This window comes from Podarcis liolepis (genome assembly GCF_965112155.1).
Source record: "Podarcis liolepis genome assembly, chromosome: 1".
Classification (NCBI taxonomy): Eukaryota; Metazoa; Chordata; class Lepidosauria; order Squamata; family Lacertidae; genus Podarcis; species Podarcis liolepis.
Window position 1 is genome coordinate 43,948,740 of NC_139554.1, and position 21,665 is coordinate 43,970,404.

Sequence of the window (21,665 nt, forward strand, 5' to 3'; positions counted from 1 at the left end):
AGCAACATCTGGAGGGACATGGCTACCCATCATTGGCCTAATAATGCATCATGGCTGGCCAATATAGCTTGCTCTGCTCTGGTCACGCTACAGTTTGCTGTTAGAGACAGTAGAGGGAGGAGGAATAAGGGGAAGAGAGGGAGCTGTCTTGGCAACGAGCAGCATTGTGGGTGCTTCAGTAGTCCCAGTGTTCCTTGCTGTAGCTCAAAGGTAGAACACCACGCAAAGGAATACAGAGAGATAAAGAAACACAGCTCACAGAGCTCTGTATGCAATTATAACTCAGTGTTAGAACATCTGTTTTGCATGCAAGCTCAATCTCCAGCATCTCCAGTCCAGGCTTCCTCAATCTCGGCCCTCCGGATGTTTTGAGACTACAATTCCCATCATCCCTGACCACTGGTCCTACTAGCTAGGGATCATGGGAGTTGTAGGCCAATAACATATGGAGGGCCAAGGCTGAGGAAGCCTGCTCCAGTCTGAAACCATGAAGAAGTGCTGCCAGTCAGTCATGTAGACAATCCTGAGTACAGTGTACCAATGGCCTGGTATTCAGTATAAAGCAGCTTCCTTTATTGCTGGGGTGGATACTGTTCCCGTGCTCCTCTTCATTCCTGAAGCCTTTGGAAAACCTGAGGCTGGAAAGGCCTCCCCAAGGAGCTCACTCCTTTTGCACAGCATCACTGAGATGAAATGGTTGGAAATTCAGAGAGTTTCTAAGCTGTTGTATATGTATGTGGAACAACAATGCACCTTCGTAGCACTCCAGTGATAGTTCGGTAATGAGATTTTCATTTTGCTTCTTTTTGCTTCTTTTAGTCATGCCTTTGGCAGTGTGGTGGGAGGGGATCCAGTCGTCCATTTCAGAGCGGTGAGATCTTTCAACAGAGAAGGCCCAGAGCTTATTGAGGCAACATGTAGGTAAAATGTTCTGCGTGATTCTTTACTACAGATCCCATTGATCCGATGAGTTTCCAAGGCTCTCAGGGCAAACTGCTATTTTCTCCCCTGCTACTCCATGCAAAATTTTCTCATTATTTCTGTCAGACACTAAACGTTCCTCATGCAGGCACTAAGAAAGGAACACAGTGATCTCACTGACAGACTTTGACAAAAGACTCATCTTGCCTCGGATGTAACTTTGAAATCCACCAAGATACTATAGTCAAAATCCCCTATCTGCAATTTGTATATTGACTTCAGCAGGCAAATCATACATTGCTGGATTGAGATGGAGGCAAGGGAATATTTTCCTTCTCTAGCCTAATCCTAATTATGGTTTAGAAACAGAATGACAATCCTTTGCATATTAACTAGGGAGTAAGCCCTATTGACCAAAATGGGCCTTACTTCCAAGTAAGTGTGGTTAGGATTGGGTTTCGTGTCTCATTGATTTCAGTGCTGCAAACCTCCAAATAAACACGCATATAATTGTGGCCCTAGATTTCATAAATTGTTTAAGTTCTCAAGATGTACTGTACTGCAATTATAAGAAGCCTCGTCTCTCATAGGTTTCCCAACATCCAAGATAAATGGGGGCAACTCTGCTTTGATTACCATGGTCTGTTGCATATAGGGCTTCAAGAACCATTAACTTTTCAGTTTTGGTAGCCATGTTGTGAAATACCTTATATGAGTAAGCTTCCTAGGTCTTCTTTTGCCACTTTTTGGAGACTGATTAATATTTCTTATTCGTACAGGCATTTAATTAATGTTACTTGTGTTTATCTTGGTTTGGTTTCTGCTGATATAGCATTTAAAGTGTATTAACTGGTTTTATTTTTTGTTAGCCACTTAGACATCCCTTAGACATGACCTAGATATGGAATTTAAACTTGAAGTGAACAAAATAGCCTTTATAATATACCTCAAGTGGAAGTTCAGATAGTCCACAACTTCAAAGATCTAATGGTTTCCGAACAGCTGTGATTTATCATCCGCAGTTTGCTTCTCAATTGGCCGTCTGTCAAACGGACTGGTGCAAGTCTGATTCGTTTTTGCTGCTTAAACTGTTCTTATTTCCTGTTAGCTGTCTAAGAGAAATTCTCTGAAACTGTAGCAATGGGCGGTGGTGCAAAGCAAGGAAATAATTCTGGAAGTTTGAAGCCTCTCATATTTCATAAGACTAGAAAAGGGAATTGCTGTCGCAGCAATTGTGAACATACAAATAGCACAGAGGGGGGAAACCAGATGTTACCTGGACTTCAGCTTTCATTATTACTGACCTGTAGTCATGTTGGCTGAGGCTGGTGGGAATTTGAGTCCAACAACATATGGAGGACCACAGGTTCCCCATCCCAGTACCAGAGAGGAACATCCTCTCTGAGTAGAAAGGCTGAGCATCTTTCAAAGTCGGTGTCTTACTCATCACCATCTGTGGGTACGATGAAACCTCGTGATTCTAGGGAATAGCAACAGTTAGGTTTACTGAGATTGTGTGCTTACATGCCCCTTTTTCTATCTCCCTTGTTTCTCCAGTGGACAGTATAGGTATCAGTGATGACTTGAAGACCAAACTGAAAGATGTCCTGATCCAGGAGCAACAGTTTACTCTAGGAAGAATGCTAGGCAAAGGTGAGTGTGAACCAGAGCCTGGACCAGGGTTGGGGAACTCGTGGCCATCCATATATTGTTGTACTCCCAACTTTCATCAGTCCTAGCAGGCTTGACCAATGGGCCTTGGATGATGGAAGGTGTAGTCCAACAACCTCTGGAGGACCACATTTTCTGCACCCTTGCATTATTGGGATTAATCCCAATGTGGCTAGAAGCTGTCTTTTATCTGGGTCTTAACAATAATTCTGTATATCCTTTAGTCTGCCCAATAAAAGCAGTGTAGAGCTATGGTTGGCAGTTTGAGGTACCCTGGGAACTTGAGAAGTCAAATAAGGGAAGAGATTCTGCAAAGGAAAAGGTAGAGAGTACTTTGTAAAATATATGAAAAAGGAGATGAACGGGAGGTAAACAGAGAGCAGAAAGGTTGTTAGGGGGAAAGGGGAAAGTAATAAGAGCCAGGCTAAAGTTGAAGAAAGGTTTAAAGGAGATGACTGCTCTAGCTTACTGCTTGTCCACCATGTCCTTGTCCACCATTCGGTATTTCATTGCCTGGTAAAGAAGCGAAGAAGAAGAGTTTGCATTTGATATCCCGCTTTATCACTACCCGAAGGAGTCTCAAAGCGGCTAACATTCTCCTTTCCCTTCCTCCCCCACAACAAACACTCTGTGAGGTGAGTGGGGCTGAGAGACTTCAGAGAAGTGTGACTGGCCCAAGGTCACCCAGCAGCTGCATGTGGAGGAGCGGAGACGCGAACCCGGTTCACCAGATTACGAAACTACCGCTCTTAACCACTACACCACACTGGCTCTCCAGTGAAGAACCAGAGGCACAATGCAGCCAAAACTGAGCTCTTCTAACTTCCATTGATTTTGGCTGACTTTGGTTGAATTATGCCCTAAGTTCCTGCTGGCTCTTAATTGTCTATATTTCCAGAAGAGAGAGAGAGAGAGAGAGAGAGAGAGAGAGAGAGAAAGAAAGAAGAAAGAAAGAAAGAAAGAAAGAAAGAAAGAAAGAAAGAAAGAAAGAAAGAAAGAAAGAGTAGATTTGAATTTCATTGTGATATTGCCCACTTACCTCTTTGAATATCATTCCAGCAGGTGTTTCATTGGAAGAGACCCTCTACCTAACCACTCCATCCTTAATGGCCCCTTGGATTAAAAATCAGTTGCACTATGCTTAATGTTACCTTGTTCTCTTCTTGTGATTCTTATTAGGGGAATTTGGGTCTGTAAGAGAGGGTCAGTTGAAGCTGCCTGATGGCTCTCTCCAGAAGGTTGCGGTGAAAATGCTCAAAGGTGAGTAATATGTAGGGTCCCTGAAATGTTCCCAGTGCCTCATTGTCACTACACATCTTACTATGCCTGTGATCCTTGGAAGGGTCCATAGTTTAGTGGTAGAGCATGTGTTTTGCATACAAAAGGTGCCGGATTCAATTTTTATCTTATTTTAATATTTATCAAATTCATATACCTCCCTTCATCCAAGGATCACAGAGTAGATTACAATATTAAACCGCAGAAATACATACCAGAATAACAAACAAAACAATAACAATAACCCAATCCACAGCATCTCCAGGTAAAATGCTGCCTGCCCCCAAGAATCCTAGAAACTGTGGTTCATTTAGGGTCTCCTAACAATTCTCCATTCCCTTAACGAACTACATTTCCTAGGATTCTTTGCAGGTACCATATAAGTCATGACTCTTAAAGTGGAATACGAATGTTTTAAATGTATCTTGTGGGTGTGGCTACAGGTTTTTTTAAAAATGGTATTCTATATAAATATTTTAGACAGTCTTGTAAACCCAGTTAGAGCTCTTTTGTCCTACTACATTATATGAATCTTGTTAAATATATATAATGTGTCTGTATGCTTCTCAGTGGAAACGTTTAATGAAGGGTATCCAATGCTTCTAGGAGTTCTAACTTTTCTGCTTGTTTCCTTGGAAGTTACTCCCACCTAGTTCAAAAGGAAACCTCAGCATTCTTTTCTTTTATTGTAGCGGATATTTTCACCTCCAATGACATTGAGGAATTCCTGAGGGAAGCTGCCTGCATGAAAGAGTTTGACCATCCGCACGTTACTAAACTGATTGGTGAGCTCTTTTGCATCTCGTATTTAGCACCCAAAGCGTATTTCACAGCTCCTGTGCACAACAGCTCCTGACAATGCCATCCTGGCCACTTAGCAGCAGCAAGGGCAGCGGGGCATGGGCACACTGCCCTTGCACCATCCCAGTTAGCAACAGTCATGCAAGTGGCAGAAGAGTGGCTCTGTGGCACCACCCCACCATGCTAGCCATTCCTAGCAGTGCTAAACTGGGAGATGGCAGCAGTAACGTCATGTACTGCCCTGTTCTGATACAGTATAAATTCTCTGAGAACTTACATGCTCTCACATTCCAAATGCTCGTAACAGTACAGTGGTACCTTGGGTTAAGTACTTACTTCGTTCCGGAGGTCTGTTCTTAACCTGAAACTGTTCTTAACCTGAAGCACCACTTTAGCTAATGGGGCCTCCTGCTGCCGCCGCACCGCTGAAGCACAATTTCTGTTCTCATCCTGAAGCAAAGTTCTTAACCTGAGGTACTATTTCTGGGTTAGCGGAGTCTGTAACCTGAAGCGTATGTAACCCGAGGTACCACTGTACACTGCTTCTCTTCTCTGACACTCATTTCGCCAACAAATAAACATTATATATCAGACAATTACATTCACTGCACTGTAGACAGAGATGCATTAGGTGAGCAGGTTAAGAAATGGGACCTCGGAGCACACACTATCCTGTTGCGTTAAATGGGATGTTCCTGGGTTCAAGGGAAGGAAGAAAAAGTCCATTTTTGGATTTATACTATATGGCACTGTGAAGTGCAGAGCTTTTTCTGACAACAACTTAGAGGAGAATGGTTAACATCTGGAAACACATTAATGCTTACACATTCTTGTGTAGTAAATAAAAATAGATATCACTGAACGCAGGGGCTGGATCAGACCAAAGGTTTAGACATTCAGCCCTCCAGAAAAAATAGCAATGCATTTTTATCAGATTATGAACAAAGGAGTACAATCCGGTGCCCTCCAGATGTTTTGGACTGAAACTTGCACCAGCCCCGCTTAGTAGGCCAATGGTCAGGGATGTTAGAAGCTGTAGTCCAAAACATCTGGAAGACAATAGGTTTGGGCAGGTGATCAGGGATGACTATACTTGCTAGTTGCTCTTTTCTTCTCTCATATCAGGAGTCAGCTTGCGCAATCGGCCTAAAGGCCGGCTTCCAATCCCAATGGTTATCCTGCCGTTCATGAAGCATGGAGACCTTCACTCTTTTCTACTGATGTCCCGGATTGGAGAAAACCCTTTTGTAAGATTCTCTCTCATACCAGATCTCTCACAGAAGAATTAATTGGAAGGTCACACGTCTTTATTTGTTGAATGTACACTATGCATCTTCTTGTATTGGGGCAGACCTCTTATACTCTGCATTAAGTTCAGGCATTCTACTTATTGTTGAAGACAAATTACAAGCTTTGTTCATTGCTCAGCATATAAACATGTAAAGCTCATCCAGGGCACCTCCAGACATGTGTGTGTGTGTGTGTGTTTGCAGTTGTGTTCTGCAACATTTATTAAATGCAATGGATGCAGTAACAGTGCATTAGTTGTGGCCTTATACTAGGCAGTCCGTACACCATTCTGCTTTATTAGTTCTGTGTTGGTTTCCCAAAGTTTTTTGCACTATTGTTGGGAACTACAGTGCAACAAAAGCAGGTTGATTAAACCACCAGAACATTTGTGATATAAGAAGTTACAGGATTTCAGCAGGAAGGTATGTGAACTGCACTGACTGGAAACGAAACAGAATGCCTGCCCTGAAACCTTTGCAGGGGCAAACGGTATTAAGTGTGGGATCCCATGCAATTAGCACAAACCCATGATGAGCACAAATAATCACGCTTGCACAATAAAAGGATGCCCAGAGGGGCATGTAGTCAGATTGGAGCTAGCCACTAAGATTGTTTAAATTATATAGTCCTGTGGAGTTCCATTTTTCCTAACCCAGTTTCTCATACAACGTTTGCAACACATTTAACTGAAACACTTCTTTGATGTGTCTAGATCCAGCCTGGCTCTTCTAATCAGAGTTTGTCATCTCTGGAGTTGATAACAAATGGGGAAATGCCTGGACATAGCATGGTGAAACATTTGCAGTTTGTCCAATAATTGGACATTTAATAACTGTTCTTCTTTTCTGCAGAACCTGCCTCTTCAGACACTCTTGAAGTTTATGATTGACATTGCTAGTGGCATGGAGTACCTGAGCTCCAAAAACTTCATCCACAGAGACCTTGCTGCTCGGAATTGCATGTAAGTCCACAAAGTCCTTATTGGTTAACTGAAACATTTGCAGAGATTAAGAGAAACAGAAAAGGTCAGTTGGGAAAGCCCAAGGCTTCCCAGGTGTGGCTGCAGCTGACTTAAGTCCATGAAGGAAACTAGGTCATGGAGAGCCTTTGTGAACAATGAAACAATTCATTGATTGCTTAGCTCTTGCAGGAGATCCAAACAACATTGCCTGCTGCTAATGCATCCATTGCAGGAAAGTTGCAATTTCCCAACATTCGGACTAGTATTTTGAGTTGACAAGGAAAATGTGATTTGCCTCCCTTCCAACGCCACATGAGTGCTCTGAAAACGATTGGGTAGGGAACTTTTGGCTGTCTATATACGTCAAAGTACAAGTAGATAAATAGGTACCTCTCCAGCGGGAAGGTAAATGGTGTTTCCGTGTGCTGCTCTGGTTCGCCAGAAGCAGCTTAGTCATGCTAGCCACATGACCCAGAAGCTTTACGCCAACTCCCTCGGCCAATAAAGCGAGATGAGCGTCACAACCTCAGAGTCGGTCATGACGGGACCTAATGGTCAGGGATCCCTTTACCCTTTACCTTATATTACTTGACTCCGGCCCACATCATCCCTGGGCACTGGCCATGCTGGCTGAGGCTGATAGGAGTTGGAGTCCAATATCATCTGAAAGGCCACAGACTTCCCTTCCCTGCACTAATATCATGGATGCATCTTTCACACTTCTCCATGGCATGAGCCTCACACCTTCCCAACTCCCCAGCCTGAACCTGTGCCATTTTGTCAAGTTTTTCCCCAATATATTCCCTGCGGGTGTGTACTCTCCTGTTGAAGTTCTTAGATGTGACTAACCAAAAAGACAAGCAGTGAGCTCATATAACCCATCTCTTAGACTGCCCACCATTTCAGGAAGGTGGTGACATTGACTCAGAAAGACAAGGCGAGGAGAAATGTTTCAACAAAGGAAAATGTGGGAAGGCTTGCAGGAGAGGATAAATTTTATTTTTTTAAAGAAAGATACATAAAGGAAAAAGCTATTCCCCCCCGCCTCAAATTTTATTTATTGTTTATTTTATTTAGCAAATATATATACCTCTCAATCAAAAGAAAAATCTCAAGTGGCAAACAATTTTCAAAAGTGTAACACAATATAAAATTCAAAACATGTGAAGAATTCAGAATCACGCTGTGACAAACGTTCCCTCTGCACAAGCATTTTAGTTTGTCAGATGGAAGAATCCCCCTCCCCTGAATCTTGTCCGGGGGGGGGGGTTCTCATGACCTCCCCCCCAAGACTTATTTTTTCCAGGGAGCCCTGTTGCATAAGCAGAAATCCTTGCACAGGGCTCCACTGATAGGGCTTGTCAAGTGAATCCCATCCTTTATTTTTACTGAGACGAGGCAGATCAAAATCAAACAGAGCCATGAAAGTGTCAGAAGCAAATCTGGAAGACCATAAGGAGGATTTGTGTATGGCTGTTCCTAAGCAGAAACCCTCTTCTTCTTCCTATCCCATTCTGTGGGGATTGGGTATTATGGTACGAATATTAGTATGCATATAGCATTTCATCTTTTTCTTTTTCTTTTTTTAAAATCTCTTTTGCAACATTGTCTGCAGAGGTGTTTAGAAAATTTAGACCAGTTAGATAAGTGGAGCAACTGGAAAAATCTATAGCAACTTTGTTACACAGACATATGCTTGGGTACCATTCTGCTATTGTCATGGGTTTTTCTCATGATATCAGTGGCCTCTTCATGAGCTTGGCCTCTTCAGCCTTCCTCTCAGGGGATGTGTGCAGGTCGTTGAGGAGCTGCTGGGAAAGATGGGGAAGGGGCGGTCCCTGTTGGGCCCTTCAAGAGCTGATGGCTCCCCTGCTTCTTCTCACTCCTCCTTGAAGGAAGCAAGCCGAAGTGAATCACCTCATCCGTTTGAAACCAGCATCCTCTCCCTGCCACATAGGAAGGTGCCTTCTACTGAGGCAGAACATTGGTTCATCTAGCTCTGCGTTGTCTACACTGACTGGCAATGGCTGTCCAGGCAGGAGTCTCTACCAGCCGTACCTGGAGATGCCAGGGATTGAGGCTGGGGCCTTCTGCATGCAAGGCAGCTGCTCTTCCACTATGGCCTTTAGACATAGGTAGCTCACTTCCTAAGGTAGACAACTGGGAGACTACCAGTCATGCCAGCTACTGAGCAGGTGTTAGCTGATGATGACTCAGGTTCACCAATAGTCTTAAGCATACTTAGCCTTGTGAATTGTAACTGTGAGACTCTCAAGCCAGTGTGGTGTAGTGGTTAAGAGTGGTAGTCTCGTAATCTGGTGAACCGGGTTCGCGTCTCCGCTCCTCCACATGCAGCTGCTGGGTGACCTTGGGCTAGTCACACTTCTTTGAAGTCTCTCAGCCCCACTCACCTCACAGAGCGTTTGTTGTGGGGGAGGAAGGGAAAGGGGAATGTTAGCCACTTTGAGACTCCTTTGGGTAGTGATAAAGTGGGATATCAAATCCAAATACAAACTCTTCAAGCCAGGGAAGGTGGTAGTGTTTGAAGGAGAAATCTGCACTTGTTGTTTTCTTCCTGCGTATGCCAAGTTGCTTGAATTCTTTTTTCTTCTTCTTCCTTTAGGTTGGATGAATACATGAACGTGTGCGTTGCTGATTTTGGGCTTTCAAAGAAAATCTATAGTGGAGACTATTACCGCCAGGGCTGTGCCTCCAAGCTGCCAGTGAAGTGGCTTGCCCTGGAAAGCCTGGCGGACAATCTCTACACAACACATAGTGATGTGGTGAGCCTTCTTTGCTCTTCCCAGGAGCACCTGTTTCCCTACGTACAAATTCTGTTGCCGCAAAAACCACGAAGATTCTTGTGGCACCTTAAAGACGATCACATTTACCCAGGCATAAGCCGGGGTGGGGACCTCCAGCCTGCCAGGCCAAATTTGGCCTGGCACAGGTCTCTGTTTGGCCTGCCAGGCCATTTTCCCCAAGCCACACTCACTTGCCCCACATGTGATGTCAGCTGTGGGCAAGGGATATGTATATGGAAACTGGGAGGCTCAATTGCACAGGCAATCCCTGCAGAAAGCAACTTGGCCATCCCTATGCTTGGCACTGGGAAACACTGAGCAAAGCACCTTGGAAGCCCTGGGCTAATATCACACAACGTTTGTGCTCAGCGTTTCCCAGTGCCAAGCATAGGGCTGGCCAAGCTACTTTCTGTGGCATTTGCCTGTGATGAGGGAGCATCACGCTTCTCAGTCCAAAGCCAATGCTGGCAATTTTGCAAAAGCGAAGTGTGGTGTGCATGTGAAAGTGCCTTGCACGTCACCAGGGCTGTGACGGAGCTCTGAAACATAAAGCAGCATGAAACAAAAGAAGCGTTTGCAGAGTTGTTACTGTTCTTTATATCATGTCATCAGGGCACACATGGTGCTTTTGACGCTAGGGAAACAACAGCGGAAAGGGAGGGAAGTGGAGGCAGGGGAAGAACACTGAGTCATGGGAACTAGACGGTGGGCCAGAGGCACAGTGTTCTGTGGAGAAGATCATTTTTTCTATGAACTGAAGAAGAACCCTGCTGGATCAGACCAAAGATCTATTTAGCCTAGCATCTCGTTTCTCACAGTGGCCAACCAGTTGCTTCTGAGAAGCCCATAAAGAATAGCCCTCTCCTGCCCATTCATCCCCAACACACACACATAATGGAAAGAACGAAAGAACGCATTTCTTAAATTTGTATGCTGCCCATTATAACTTGGTTTTCTGTGCAGCTTCCGGAGACATCACAATACGATTCACACAGTTCGAACATGGTGCGATTACTGAGAAAGATAACTGATTGTCATATTGTATGCTACCCTGAGCTCCCATGTAAGGATACAAATATCACATTTTGCTAATATAGCGTGATTGCTCTGCAAAAAGAAGACTGCTCCCTCTAGTGTAATGTTGTGGTAGTCCTCAGCCGAAGAGGGATGTTTGTGTTCATTAACAACTGGATTTTAAAAAGCAGTGAGTTACCGTATTATTTTCACCATAACACTCAATTTTTTCCTCCTAAAAAGTAAGGGGAAATGTCTGTGCGTGTTATGGAGGGAATGCCTACGGGTGGCATGCCTACGGATTTTCCTCCTCTAAAAACTACGTATGTGTTATGGTCGGGTGCGTGTTATAGAGCGAAAAATACGGTACATACCTATTAGCAGTTAGTTGTCTTTTCTGGGCCTGTTAAAATGATCCTCAGTTTGTGCAGGTAAAGAACCGCTTTTAATATTATTTAGGATTATTTACAGAAGGAGGAAAGATAGAAAATTATGAATGAAAGCACAGTCCTTTGACACACTCAGACTGAACTGCACTGGAACAGGAAATCCAGGAATCATCTCTGTCCGATTATACTGGGAGCAAGACTGGAAAAAGGACGACTGATATTCTAAGCATGTTTCTTCTCCTGAAATTGTTTTTAGATATGTTTCTCCCATTTGTTTAACTTATCCCCTCCCCAACTGTATTTCAGTGGGCATTTGGTGTGACAATGTGGGAAATTGTGACGCGGGGGCAAACTCCTTATGCAGGCATTGAGAATGCAGAAATTTACAACTACCTCATCAGTGGAAACAGACTGAAACAGCCCCTGGAGTGCTTGGAAGATGTGTGAGTAGTTTATTAAGCCATTTGGTTTTCCAAACATGAACAATTTCTTCTACAGTGCAGACCACACTATGATAAGCTGAAGTTCCACAAAAATACAGGCATACTTTGGGCCAGCTCAGATAGGAGGAAGTCCCATTGGGCTGTGCCCATTGTAGAGAATGCTTTCTTAATGGACGGAGGGGTGGGTTGCATGATTTAATTGAGATTCCTCCATATTATTTTGATACTGTTCAGCTTGCCTTCAATGTGCTTTTACCAATGTGCTTTTGAAAATGTATTTTGCAATCAAAACAGAAACAAATCTGTTTAACCACTGTGTTCCGCTGGGCAGAGGGAACACACACTGGTATGCAGCTTTTATTTTTAAAATATAAATATATGTTCCCAGTGCAGCTTACACAGCCTTTGGTTGTCCCGAGGTGCTTCTTTTCTCATTTTGTTTTGTTCTGTTTTTCGTGCAGCTACGATCTCATGTGCAGATGCTGGCATTCAGAACCTAAGCTACGCCCCAGCTTCGGAGCCCTGAAACTGCAACTAGAAATGATCTTGGCCAGACTGTCTTTGCTCTCATCCAGTCAGGACCCCTTGTATGTCAACATTGGGAAGCCACAAGAAGCTTACAGGAATGACCCCTCAACGGATTGTCCCTTTGGAACATTGGACGGTGACGCGAACATTGCAGGAGCAGCTGCTGCCGCTGTCACGAGTGACTATCGTTACATCATGAGCCCCTTGTGCCTTGGGAGTGATGCTGAAAGCGAAAGGCATCCGGACGCACCTGAGGGGGAAGCCAGGAGCCTTCTTTATGATTTGGAGATGGGACCAAAACGATGTTAGCCTGAAAGGAAGAGGGGGGGGAATGACACTCCACTCTCCTCCAATAAGATGTGTGCATTTTTATCATCATCTGGTACTGCTTTACAAAGACAGTTGTAGGCTGCTTTTAACCAGCATAGGTAGCTGTAAAATGAGCTACTTCTGCAGCTGTTTGAGTTGCTGTGGCTCATGCTCAAAATGACCACAAATCTTTATCACCTATTGGCCTTCTGAAACTAACTTCCTGCAATGGTGAAATGAAATCCAGTGGGAGTGGCCTAGTCTGTACTTACAGCCAACGAATGCCTGTTCGTCAACCGAGTTGATAACGGAATATTGGAGTTGAGCAGGGTGCTACTCAACATTCTCTCTTTTTTGGTAAGATTTTCCAGCTCTGAGCAAGGAAGATTGGGACCAGCACATGCGATGGGGAAATGATCTGCTATTGATGGATACTGTATTTAAGGGCGTGAGGGGGAACAGTAGTTTAGCAGTACCACCTAGTCCTCTTGTCTACCTCAGTGGTTCTCAAACTGGCTGCTTCTGTACAATGAAGAAATCTTGCGCCGTTTCTCAGATTGTTACAGTATTTGGTTGTTGGATGGAAGCATTCCTCAAGGCTGACATTGCAGCTAAGCAACAACATGCGGGCACGGTTTTTGCCAGCCTGATACCCTCCAGATCTTTTTTTGCTACAGTTCCTATCAGCGCCAGGCAGAGCAGCTGATGGGATTTGTAGAAGAAAACATCTAGAGGCCACCAAGTTGGTGAAGGCTGTTCTGACATCTCTCTGCAGAGTTGGCCTTCTCCCACACTGCAGGACTGGGTTTTCTTGTCTTTCTTTGCTTTTCGATGTTCGACATGAAGTTGGTTGTACGCACAGTTGCCTTGTCAGCAAAACTCTGTGACAGGGTGACAAATGCATACAGACGAAACCAAACTTCAAACAGACTTTGAGAGACCAGTGTAGGACAAGCAGTTAGCGCATGGGAAAATTTGATACTAAGGCTGCAGTAGCATACTTACCTATGTAGGAATAAGTCCCACTGAACTCAGTGGGACTTACTTCTGAGCAGACACGTCTAGGATAGCGCTGTGTGGACAAGGTACAAAAAGTGCATATACGTAAAGGAGGTCTATAATGATAGTAAGAGGCAGAACTTTAAATTAAAAAACAGACGTTTATTTTAGAAATTTTATCCTAAAAAAATTAATATTAGCTGCAGCAAGGAAATTGCTCAGTTGACATCAGCAGAAAAACTCAGTAGGTACCAATGGAATGCTTTCCATGCAGAGAAGTAGTTTTCAGTCAGAAAGACTTTGAGAATCACTGGCTTACTTCATTAGAGGTTGTTTCAGCATTCTGCAGAGATTCAACTGCATTGGAGCATAACTTCACGTATTTTGGTAACCTTACAGAAGGAAATGTTCATTTTTGAGCTCTAATTTTTCCAATAAGCCTGTTTTGATTAATCATAACTGAAAAGAATAACACGCGCTTTGAAGAAGACTACTTTGACAATGTGTAAATCAGTCAGTGTTTCTGTATTTTGCTGTTCCTAACATAAGGTATGCCTAGGGCATTACACCTTACCATGGCTGCCTGAATTTTTATTGAGCTGTTAGAAAAATTCCCTGATGCATCAGTATTCAATATGCAGCCACAGAATCGCATTGGGTGCATCAATTTTTAAATTAAGTATTTTTCGGTCCAACTGGTTTCCATGAGAGTGCTTAACATATGTGTAGCTCTCTGCTGTTGAAATCCATAGGTATTAAAGCGGTGGGAGCAGGGGTGTTGGATCATGCCTAGTATTATATATGTTTCCAGGCTGCAGGTCTCTTATAGCAGGGATGGGGAACCTGTTGACTTTCCCAATGTTATTGTATTCCTAACTCCCACCAGCCTCTGCCAGTAGGATCAATGGTGACGGATTATGAGAACAGTTCTCCAACAATCTTCCCCATCTCTGCCTTAGTGGCTTTTGGCACAACAAAACACCACCCACTGATAATATGTTTGCATTATTAGTCATGCTTAGAGCCATCTTTCCTATTGGGCTTATTGGCACGTTGCGTCAGGGCGCTGGCCTCTCAGGGGCACCACAGCGAGTGGGAGAGCTGTGCGCCTTTGCCGGCGGCCTCTTTCCCTGCACACCTGCCAGCTGTGCCTCGCCAGCTATATGACTGGCGGGCTGCAGCTTCCTTCCCAAGCTTCCGTGGAAGGAGCGCGATCCCCACAGAGGCTTGGGAAAAGGTCAACAAGTCAACAACTCTGGAAAAGAGGGGGCCTCGGAGGGATCTTCGCACCATGGCGCCGGATATGCTTAAGATGGCCCTGGTCATGCTTTCCTTTTTTTGCTGTTTCATTCAGTGCTCACTGAGTCTACATTTCTTCCTGCCCCTTCTGAAACAAGGTAATCTAGAATTACTGGAATTCAAACCACCAAACAAATCCTCCTGAGAGACACTGACAAGGCCCCTTCTCACAACCTGTTTACCACTTTCAGGTGTTAACCAGTAATGTTCATATATGCCTTTCTAGATGGTTAAAAGACTGGAGTGGTCACTCTCATGTGCCAGGAACTTTGCAGAGTCAATAATTCATCAAAGCTTTTCCATCTCTGCCCTGTCTCTAGCACCATCATAGAATCATAGAATCATAGAATCATAGAGTTGGAAGAGACCCCAAGGGCCATCGAGTCCAACCCCCTGCCAAGCAGGAAACACCATCAGAGCACTCCTGACATATGGTTGTCAAGCCTCTGCTTAAAGACCTCCAAAGTAGGAGACTCCACCACACTCCTTGGCAGCAAATTCCACTGTCGAACAGCTCTTACTGTCAGGAAGTTCTTCCTAATGTTTAGGTGGAATCTTCTTTCTTGTAGTTTGGATCCATTGCTCCGTGTCCGCTTCTCTGGAGCAGCAGAAAACAACCTTTCTCCCTCCTCTATGTGACATCCTTTTATATATTTGAACATGGCTATCATATCACCCCTTAACCTCCTCTTCTCCAGGCTAAACATGCCCAGCTCCCTTAGCCGTTCCTCATAAGGCATCGTTTCCAGGCCTTTGACCATTTTGGTTGCCCTCCTCTGGACACGTTCCAGTTTGTCAGTGTCCTTCTTGAATTGTGGTGCCCAGAACTGGACACAGTACTCCAGGTGTGGTCTGACCAGAGCAGAATACAGTGGCACTATTACTTCCCTTGATCTAGATGCTATACTCCTATTGATGCAGCCCAGAATTGCATTGGCTTTTTTAGCTGCCGCGTCACACTGTTGGCTCATGTCAAGTTTGTGGTCAACCAAGACTCCTAGATCCTTTTCACATGTACTGCTCTCAAGCCAGGTGTCACCCATCTTGTATTTGTGCCTCTCATTTTTTTTGCCCAAGTGCAATACTTTACATTTCTCCCTGTTAAAATTCATCTTGTTTGCTTTTGCCCAGTTCTCTAATCTGTCAAGGTCGTTTTGAAGTGTGATCCTGTCCTCTGGGGTGTTAGCCACCCCTCCCAGTTTGGTGTCATCTGCAAATTTGATCAGGATGCCCTTGAGTCCATCATCCAAGTCGTTGATAAAGATGTTGGATAAGACCGGGCCCAAGACAGAACCCTGTGGCACCCCACTAGTCACTCTTCTCCAGGATGAAGAGGAACCATTGATGAGCACCCTTTGGGTTCGGTCAGTCAGCCAGTTACAAATCCACTGAGTGGTAGCATAGTCAAGACCGCATTTTACCAGCTTCTTTACAAGAATATCATGGGGCACCTTGTCAAATGCCTTGCTGAAGTCAAGGTAGGCTACATCCACTGCGTTCCCTTCATCTACCAGGCTTGTAATTCTGTCAAAAAACGAGATCAGGTTAGTCTGACATGACTTATTTTTCAGAAATCCATGCTGACTATTGGTGATCACAGCATTCCTTTCTAGGTGCTCACAGACTGTTTGCTTAATGATCTGTTCCAGAATCTTCCCTGCTATTGATGTCAGACTGACTGGGCGGTAATTATTTGGGTCCTCTCTTTTCCCCTTTTTGAAAATAGGGACAACATTTGCCCTCCTCCAGTCTGCCGGGACTTCGCCTGTTCTCCAGGAATTCTCAAAGATGACTGCCAGTGGTTCTGAGATCACATCTGCCAGTTCTTTTAATACTCTTGGATGCAGTTCATCTGGCCCTGGAGACTTGAATACATCTAATCTAGCCAAATATTCTTGTACTATCTCCTTAGTTATTCTGGGCTGTGTTTCCTTTGCTGAATCATTTGCTCCAAATTCTTCAGGTCGGGCATTGTTTTCTTTATCGGAGAAGACTGAGGCAAAGAAGGCATTGAGGAGTTCAGCCCTTTCTGTGTCCCCTGTTTGCATTTCACCATCTTCTCCTCTGAGTGACCCCACTGTTTCTTTGTTCTTCCTTTTGCTACGAACATACCCATAAAAGCCTTTTTTGTTGCTTTTAACCTCTCTAGCAAGCCTGAGTTCATTCTGTGCTTTAGCTTTTCTGACTTTGTGTCTACACGTGCTGGCTATTTGTTTGAATTCCTCTTTGGTGGTTTCCCCCCTTTTCCATTTTTTGTACACATCCTTTTTTAATCTTAATTCAGTTAAAAGTTCTTTAGATAGCCACCCTGGTTTCTTTAGGCACCTTCCATGTTTTCGTCTCATTGGTATTGCCTGACGTTGTGCTTTTACTATCTCCCTCTTAACAAACTCCCAGCCATCATGAACTCCCTTTCCTTTTAGTATTGCTGTCCATGGGATCTCACCCAGCACTTCCCTAAGTTTTATGAAGTCGGCTTTCTTAAAGTCAAGAAATTGAGTCCTAGTATGCTTGGCTGCTACTTTCCGCTGTATAGTAAACTTCAGAAGAGCATGATCACTCGCGCCTAATGATCCTTCCACATCTACCCCACTAACCAGGTCATCAACATTGGTTAGGACCAGATCTAAAATGGCTGTTCCTCTTGTTGCTTCTCCCACTTTCTGGACAATGAAGTTGTCTGCAAGGCCAGTGAGGAATCTGTTTGACCTTATGCTCTTGGCTGAGTTTGACGTCCAACAAATATCCGGGTAATTGAAGTCCCCCATTACTACTATCTCCCTTCCTTTTGCATGCTTGGCCATCTGTTCCAGGAAGGCAGCATCTATGTCCTCCGTTTGGCTTGGGGATCTATAGTAAACTCCCACAATGAGGTCTCTGTTATTCTTCTCTCCCTTAATTTTGACCCAAATGCTCTCACTTTGGCTTTGAGGTTCTAAATCTTGGATCTCTTCACAGGTATACACATCCCTGACATATAACGCCACTCCTCCTCCTTTCTTGTCTGGTCTGTTTCTCTGAAATAGATTGTATCCCCCCATTATTACATTCCAATCGTGGGACTTATCCCACCAGGTTTCAGTGATGACTACGAAACAGAAGCCGGGGGCAGGGGTGGTGTGGGCTATGCAGCTGGAACTAGGCCCTGTTCTCTCCTTTTATGCAACATTAACCATGCTGGTTGTGTGAACAAAGGAGTGGCTAAAGGTTTGATGGTTTGCATTGAGTTTTCATGAAAAACAAGCATAGAAATATTACACGTATTAATAAATCTGTTAGGTTGTGAACCACCCTGAGATCTGCGGGTGAAGGGCAGTATACAAATTCAAATAATAATAATAATAATTATAATAATTATAATAATAATAATGAAACAGCATGAGCTAGGGGGAAAGTTCTTGATTTGTGCAAACATCATCAGTATTGCTCGTGGTATCTGGTGTGCATATGGGCTTCCCATCATCAGAACACTATATTACCAAAAGCAAGTAATAGATGTGATGCTGGTGGTATGAGTTAAAAATGGTTTTATGAGTTAAAAATGGTTCTATGCAGTCAGTGCTGAGAAAGCCATATTCTATGTTCTGGAATGAAGCAGTAGATTTGGGATCAAAAACTTACATTAGAACAGTTCCTCTATCTACTTAACAAAACCCACCAGTTCCTCTACAAAATATTGTGATAGAAGCCCAAGTTTCAAATTATACTTTTGAGTCTGAATGCATATGTGAAATAAGTATTTTGCAATTTCCAGCGTGGAGATTCTGCAGCATACTGCAGTTGTTTGGACCTGGGATTTTTATGGACACTCACCTGATTGAATTAAGACAGTCGAAGCAACTGTCCTACAGAAACCTTCCCAATGAATGGCCTATGCAATAATTCAACATGGGTGTCGAGTGGAGTTTGTTAGACATTATGCCCTGCCTCCCTCAAGTTTACTAAACATGTTTACAGGAGACTGGTGAGAACATAGTTCTTAACCAAGTGCTGCCTTGTCACCATACCTGTGCTCTCATAGCAAACAGTGTGAAACATGTTGTTTAACAGACTGACCCTTTAGTTCCAGTATTCAAGAGTGAGCGTCTTTGCTTGTGTGATCAGAACAGCATCACCCACACACAAGAGGGAAGTATCAACAGGTTAAAAGTTTGAAGTACCAAAAATAATGAAGGGGAAAACAAACCTAAGAGGGAGCCTAAAGAGGCCTGAGCATGCTCAGTGGCTTAGAATGCTGCTTGACTGTGGGGAGGTGGGATGGAACCCTAAACAGAAGCAGTCCATGCTGCAACCTTTTGTTGCAGCTCCCACTTGTGCCTCTTTCATTCGGAATTAAGTCTCATGAGTTCAGTGGGATTCATTCCCAAACAAATGTGCATCAGATTGCAGCTTATGTTTCCTGCAGCAGCCACCTAGCAAGCAGAGCAAGTGTATATATAAAATCTAATTTTCTGAAGCATGTCATTAGTTTTTATGCTTTTTTAAAATAAAATATGTACTGTGTCCTAGTGCTTGCCCTTCATGTCATCACTTTACTGTTGCTTTTATAAAAGTTTCAAAATAGAAACAAACTTGACTGTTCCCAAGATCAAAGGTAAAGAGACCCATGACAATTTAGTCCAGTCGCGAACAACTCTGGGGTTGTGGCGCTCATCTCGCTTTACAGGCCGAGGGAGACGGCTTTTGTCTGCTTCTGCAGACAGTTTTTTCTAGGTCATGTGGCCAGCATGACTGGCGAAACCAGAGCAGTGCACGGAAACGCCGTTTACCTTCCCGCCAGAGCGGTACCTAGTTATCTACTTGCACTTTTTGGCCTGCTTTTGAACTGCTAGGTTGGCAGGAGCAGGAACGGACCAACAGAAGCTCACCCCGTCACAGGGATTCAAACTTCCGGCCTTTCATTCGGCAAGCCCAAGCGGCACAGTGGTTTATCCCACAGCACCACCCGCGTCCCCTCTCCCAATATCAGACTACTACTTAAAACATTGTTCTCAAGGTTGAGTAGACAAAATTGAAGGGAAGGGTAAGAGTGCACCAGCTTTCTCATGATGCATGACTACTTTAGCACTACAGCTGCTGAAGCCTTTCCTCCTGCTATAAACCATTCATCAAGTGCTGTTTTGTGAAGTCTCATGCCAGCAACTTCTCAAAACTTCATCAGAGTTGGTGTTGCCATTCGACAGAGTGAGGCGATTGCTTCAGGCAGCTGATGCTGGGAAGCAGCCCCCTGGCTGTAACTTCTTGGAGGACAGAGCTGTGAATGCCAAGTGGCCTGCTCTGTGCCCCCACAACCTGCCTGCTGCCCTCAGGTGCCACAGAGGGTACTATCCCATTGCCAGTATTGAAATAAGATTCAACGGCCTGTCCAGGGCATGAAATTCTTCTTCACCTCACTTCACTTCACTGGGCTGGCTCTGCTCCTGTTGTGGAATATTTGATCCGAGACTGATGCTATGAAGAGGCTCTCTGTCAAGATACTTCCAAGTCCTTTCAGAATTGACTTATCGACTGTCACATTTTGTTATCCACCACCCAAGGAACACGGAACGAGAAACAAAGGTAGAGGTTGTTTAACAAGAGACAAGGGAGGGCTGTTAAATGGCACTGCCAAGCTGGGGTAGGAACCTCAGTCCTGGAGGGCCACATGTGGCCTTCTAGTCCTCTCTAGCTGGCCTCCAGGACTCTTCCCCACATCATGCCCCTCACTGGCTCTGTTCTGTGCCTTTCTTGAGCGCTTTTGCTTGACCGAAATGTGTCTTTCAATGCCTCTTGCTTGCCTGGATAGAGAGATTTGGGGGAGGGAGGAGGCGTAGTAGCCGCTTTTACATTGCTGGAGCATACACACCAAGAGTCACAGTCATTGTTCTACCCACTTTTGCTCTGCCTACCAGTGGCATGCAGCCCCCAGGAGGTTACTCATGAATGATACATGTAAAAAAAAAAAATCCCCTACTGTAAATATTCTGAATTTGCTTCTTTTTCTTGAGAAGTAGAAAGTGTTTTCAATTGCACTAAGCCCGTCTTGGGAATGCATTGTTGAGTTAATTTAATTTAATTTTTTTTTTTAATCCTTCAGAAAATGGAAGTGTAAAAGACATATTACTTATCATAGATATATTACTTGTAACTTGAATCATTGGTTTGAGTCCTACCCTCCGGATCAGAAGACAAGCTTGCTCCGTCTTCCATATGACAGCTCTTTAGATCAGGCTTCCTCAAACTCAGCCCTCCAGTTGTTTTTGGCCTACAACTCACATGATCCCTAGCTAGCAGGACCAGTGGCCAGGGATGATGGGAATTGTAGTCTCAAAACATCTGGAGGGCTGAGTTTGAGGAAGCCTGCTTTAGATATTTGAAGGTGGCTATCAGCTCCTCTCAGGCTCCTCTTTTCCAGGCTAAACATACCAAACTCCCTCAACCATTCCTCATAAGGCTTTGTTTTTAAACCCTTGATCACCTTCATCACCCTCCTCTGCACAGGTTCCAGCTTATCAATACCTTCTTAAATTTGTAAATTTGGTACTGTTATGTACTGAGTTGAATAGGATCCAAAATGCAGCTGATTGGTCCTAGAACAATAGGATCCAAAATGCAGCAGTCTGATTGGTCCTAGAACAATAGGATTCAAAATGCAGAGGTCTGATTGGTCCTAGAACAATAGGAGCCTAGAACAATAGGAGCCTAGAACACAGGAGCCACCCAATCCAGCTCCAGGTGGAAGTGAATCTGCAACCTGATTGGCCTACAGGAGAATCCCAGAAATAGCCAATCACGTGGGGCCCATTGTGTAAATAATGTATATAAAGCAGACATTCTTTCTGGGGGAACTTCCATTCCTCTCACTACTATGAGCTGAATAAAGAGCATGAAATCCGCCCTCGACTCAGAGTATATTTCAGGTACTGAGCACAGTACTCCAGGTACTGAATAGAGTGGTAATATTATTTCCATTGATCAG

At 44.1% G+C, this 21,665-nt stretch overlaps 1 protein-coding gene across 2 annotated transcripts in view; it reads left to right on the top strand.

The window, feature by feature from the left end:
• TYRO3 (TYRO3 protein tyrosine kinase) overlaps positions 1–13,898 on the top strand; it is a 60,777-nt gene extending 46,879 nt beyond the window's left edge. For both annotated transcript variants that reach the window (XM_083506815.1, XM_083506814.1), the window contains exons 11-19: positions 820–917; positions 2,479–2,574; positions 3,772–3,852; positions 4,563–4,655; positions 5,797–5,918; positions 6,813–6,922; positions 9,546–9,705; positions 11,436–11,572; positions 12,034–13,898. In XM_083506815.1, coding sequence (XP_083362941.1) covers positions 820–917; positions 2,479–2,574; positions 3,772–3,852; positions 4,563–4,655; positions 5,797–5,918; positions 6,813–6,922; positions 9,546–9,705; positions 11,436–11,572; positions 12,034–12,409 — 1,273 coding nt within the window. In that variant the 3' untranslated portion in view covers positions 12,410–13,898. The remainder of the gene's footprint in view (positions 1–819; positions 918–2,478; positions 2,575–3,771; positions 3,853–4,562; positions 4,656–5,796; positions 5,919–6,812; positions 6,923–9,545; positions 9,706–11,435; positions 11,573–12,033) is intronic.
• The last annotated feature ends 7,767 nt before the right edge of the window (positions 13,899–21,665 follow it).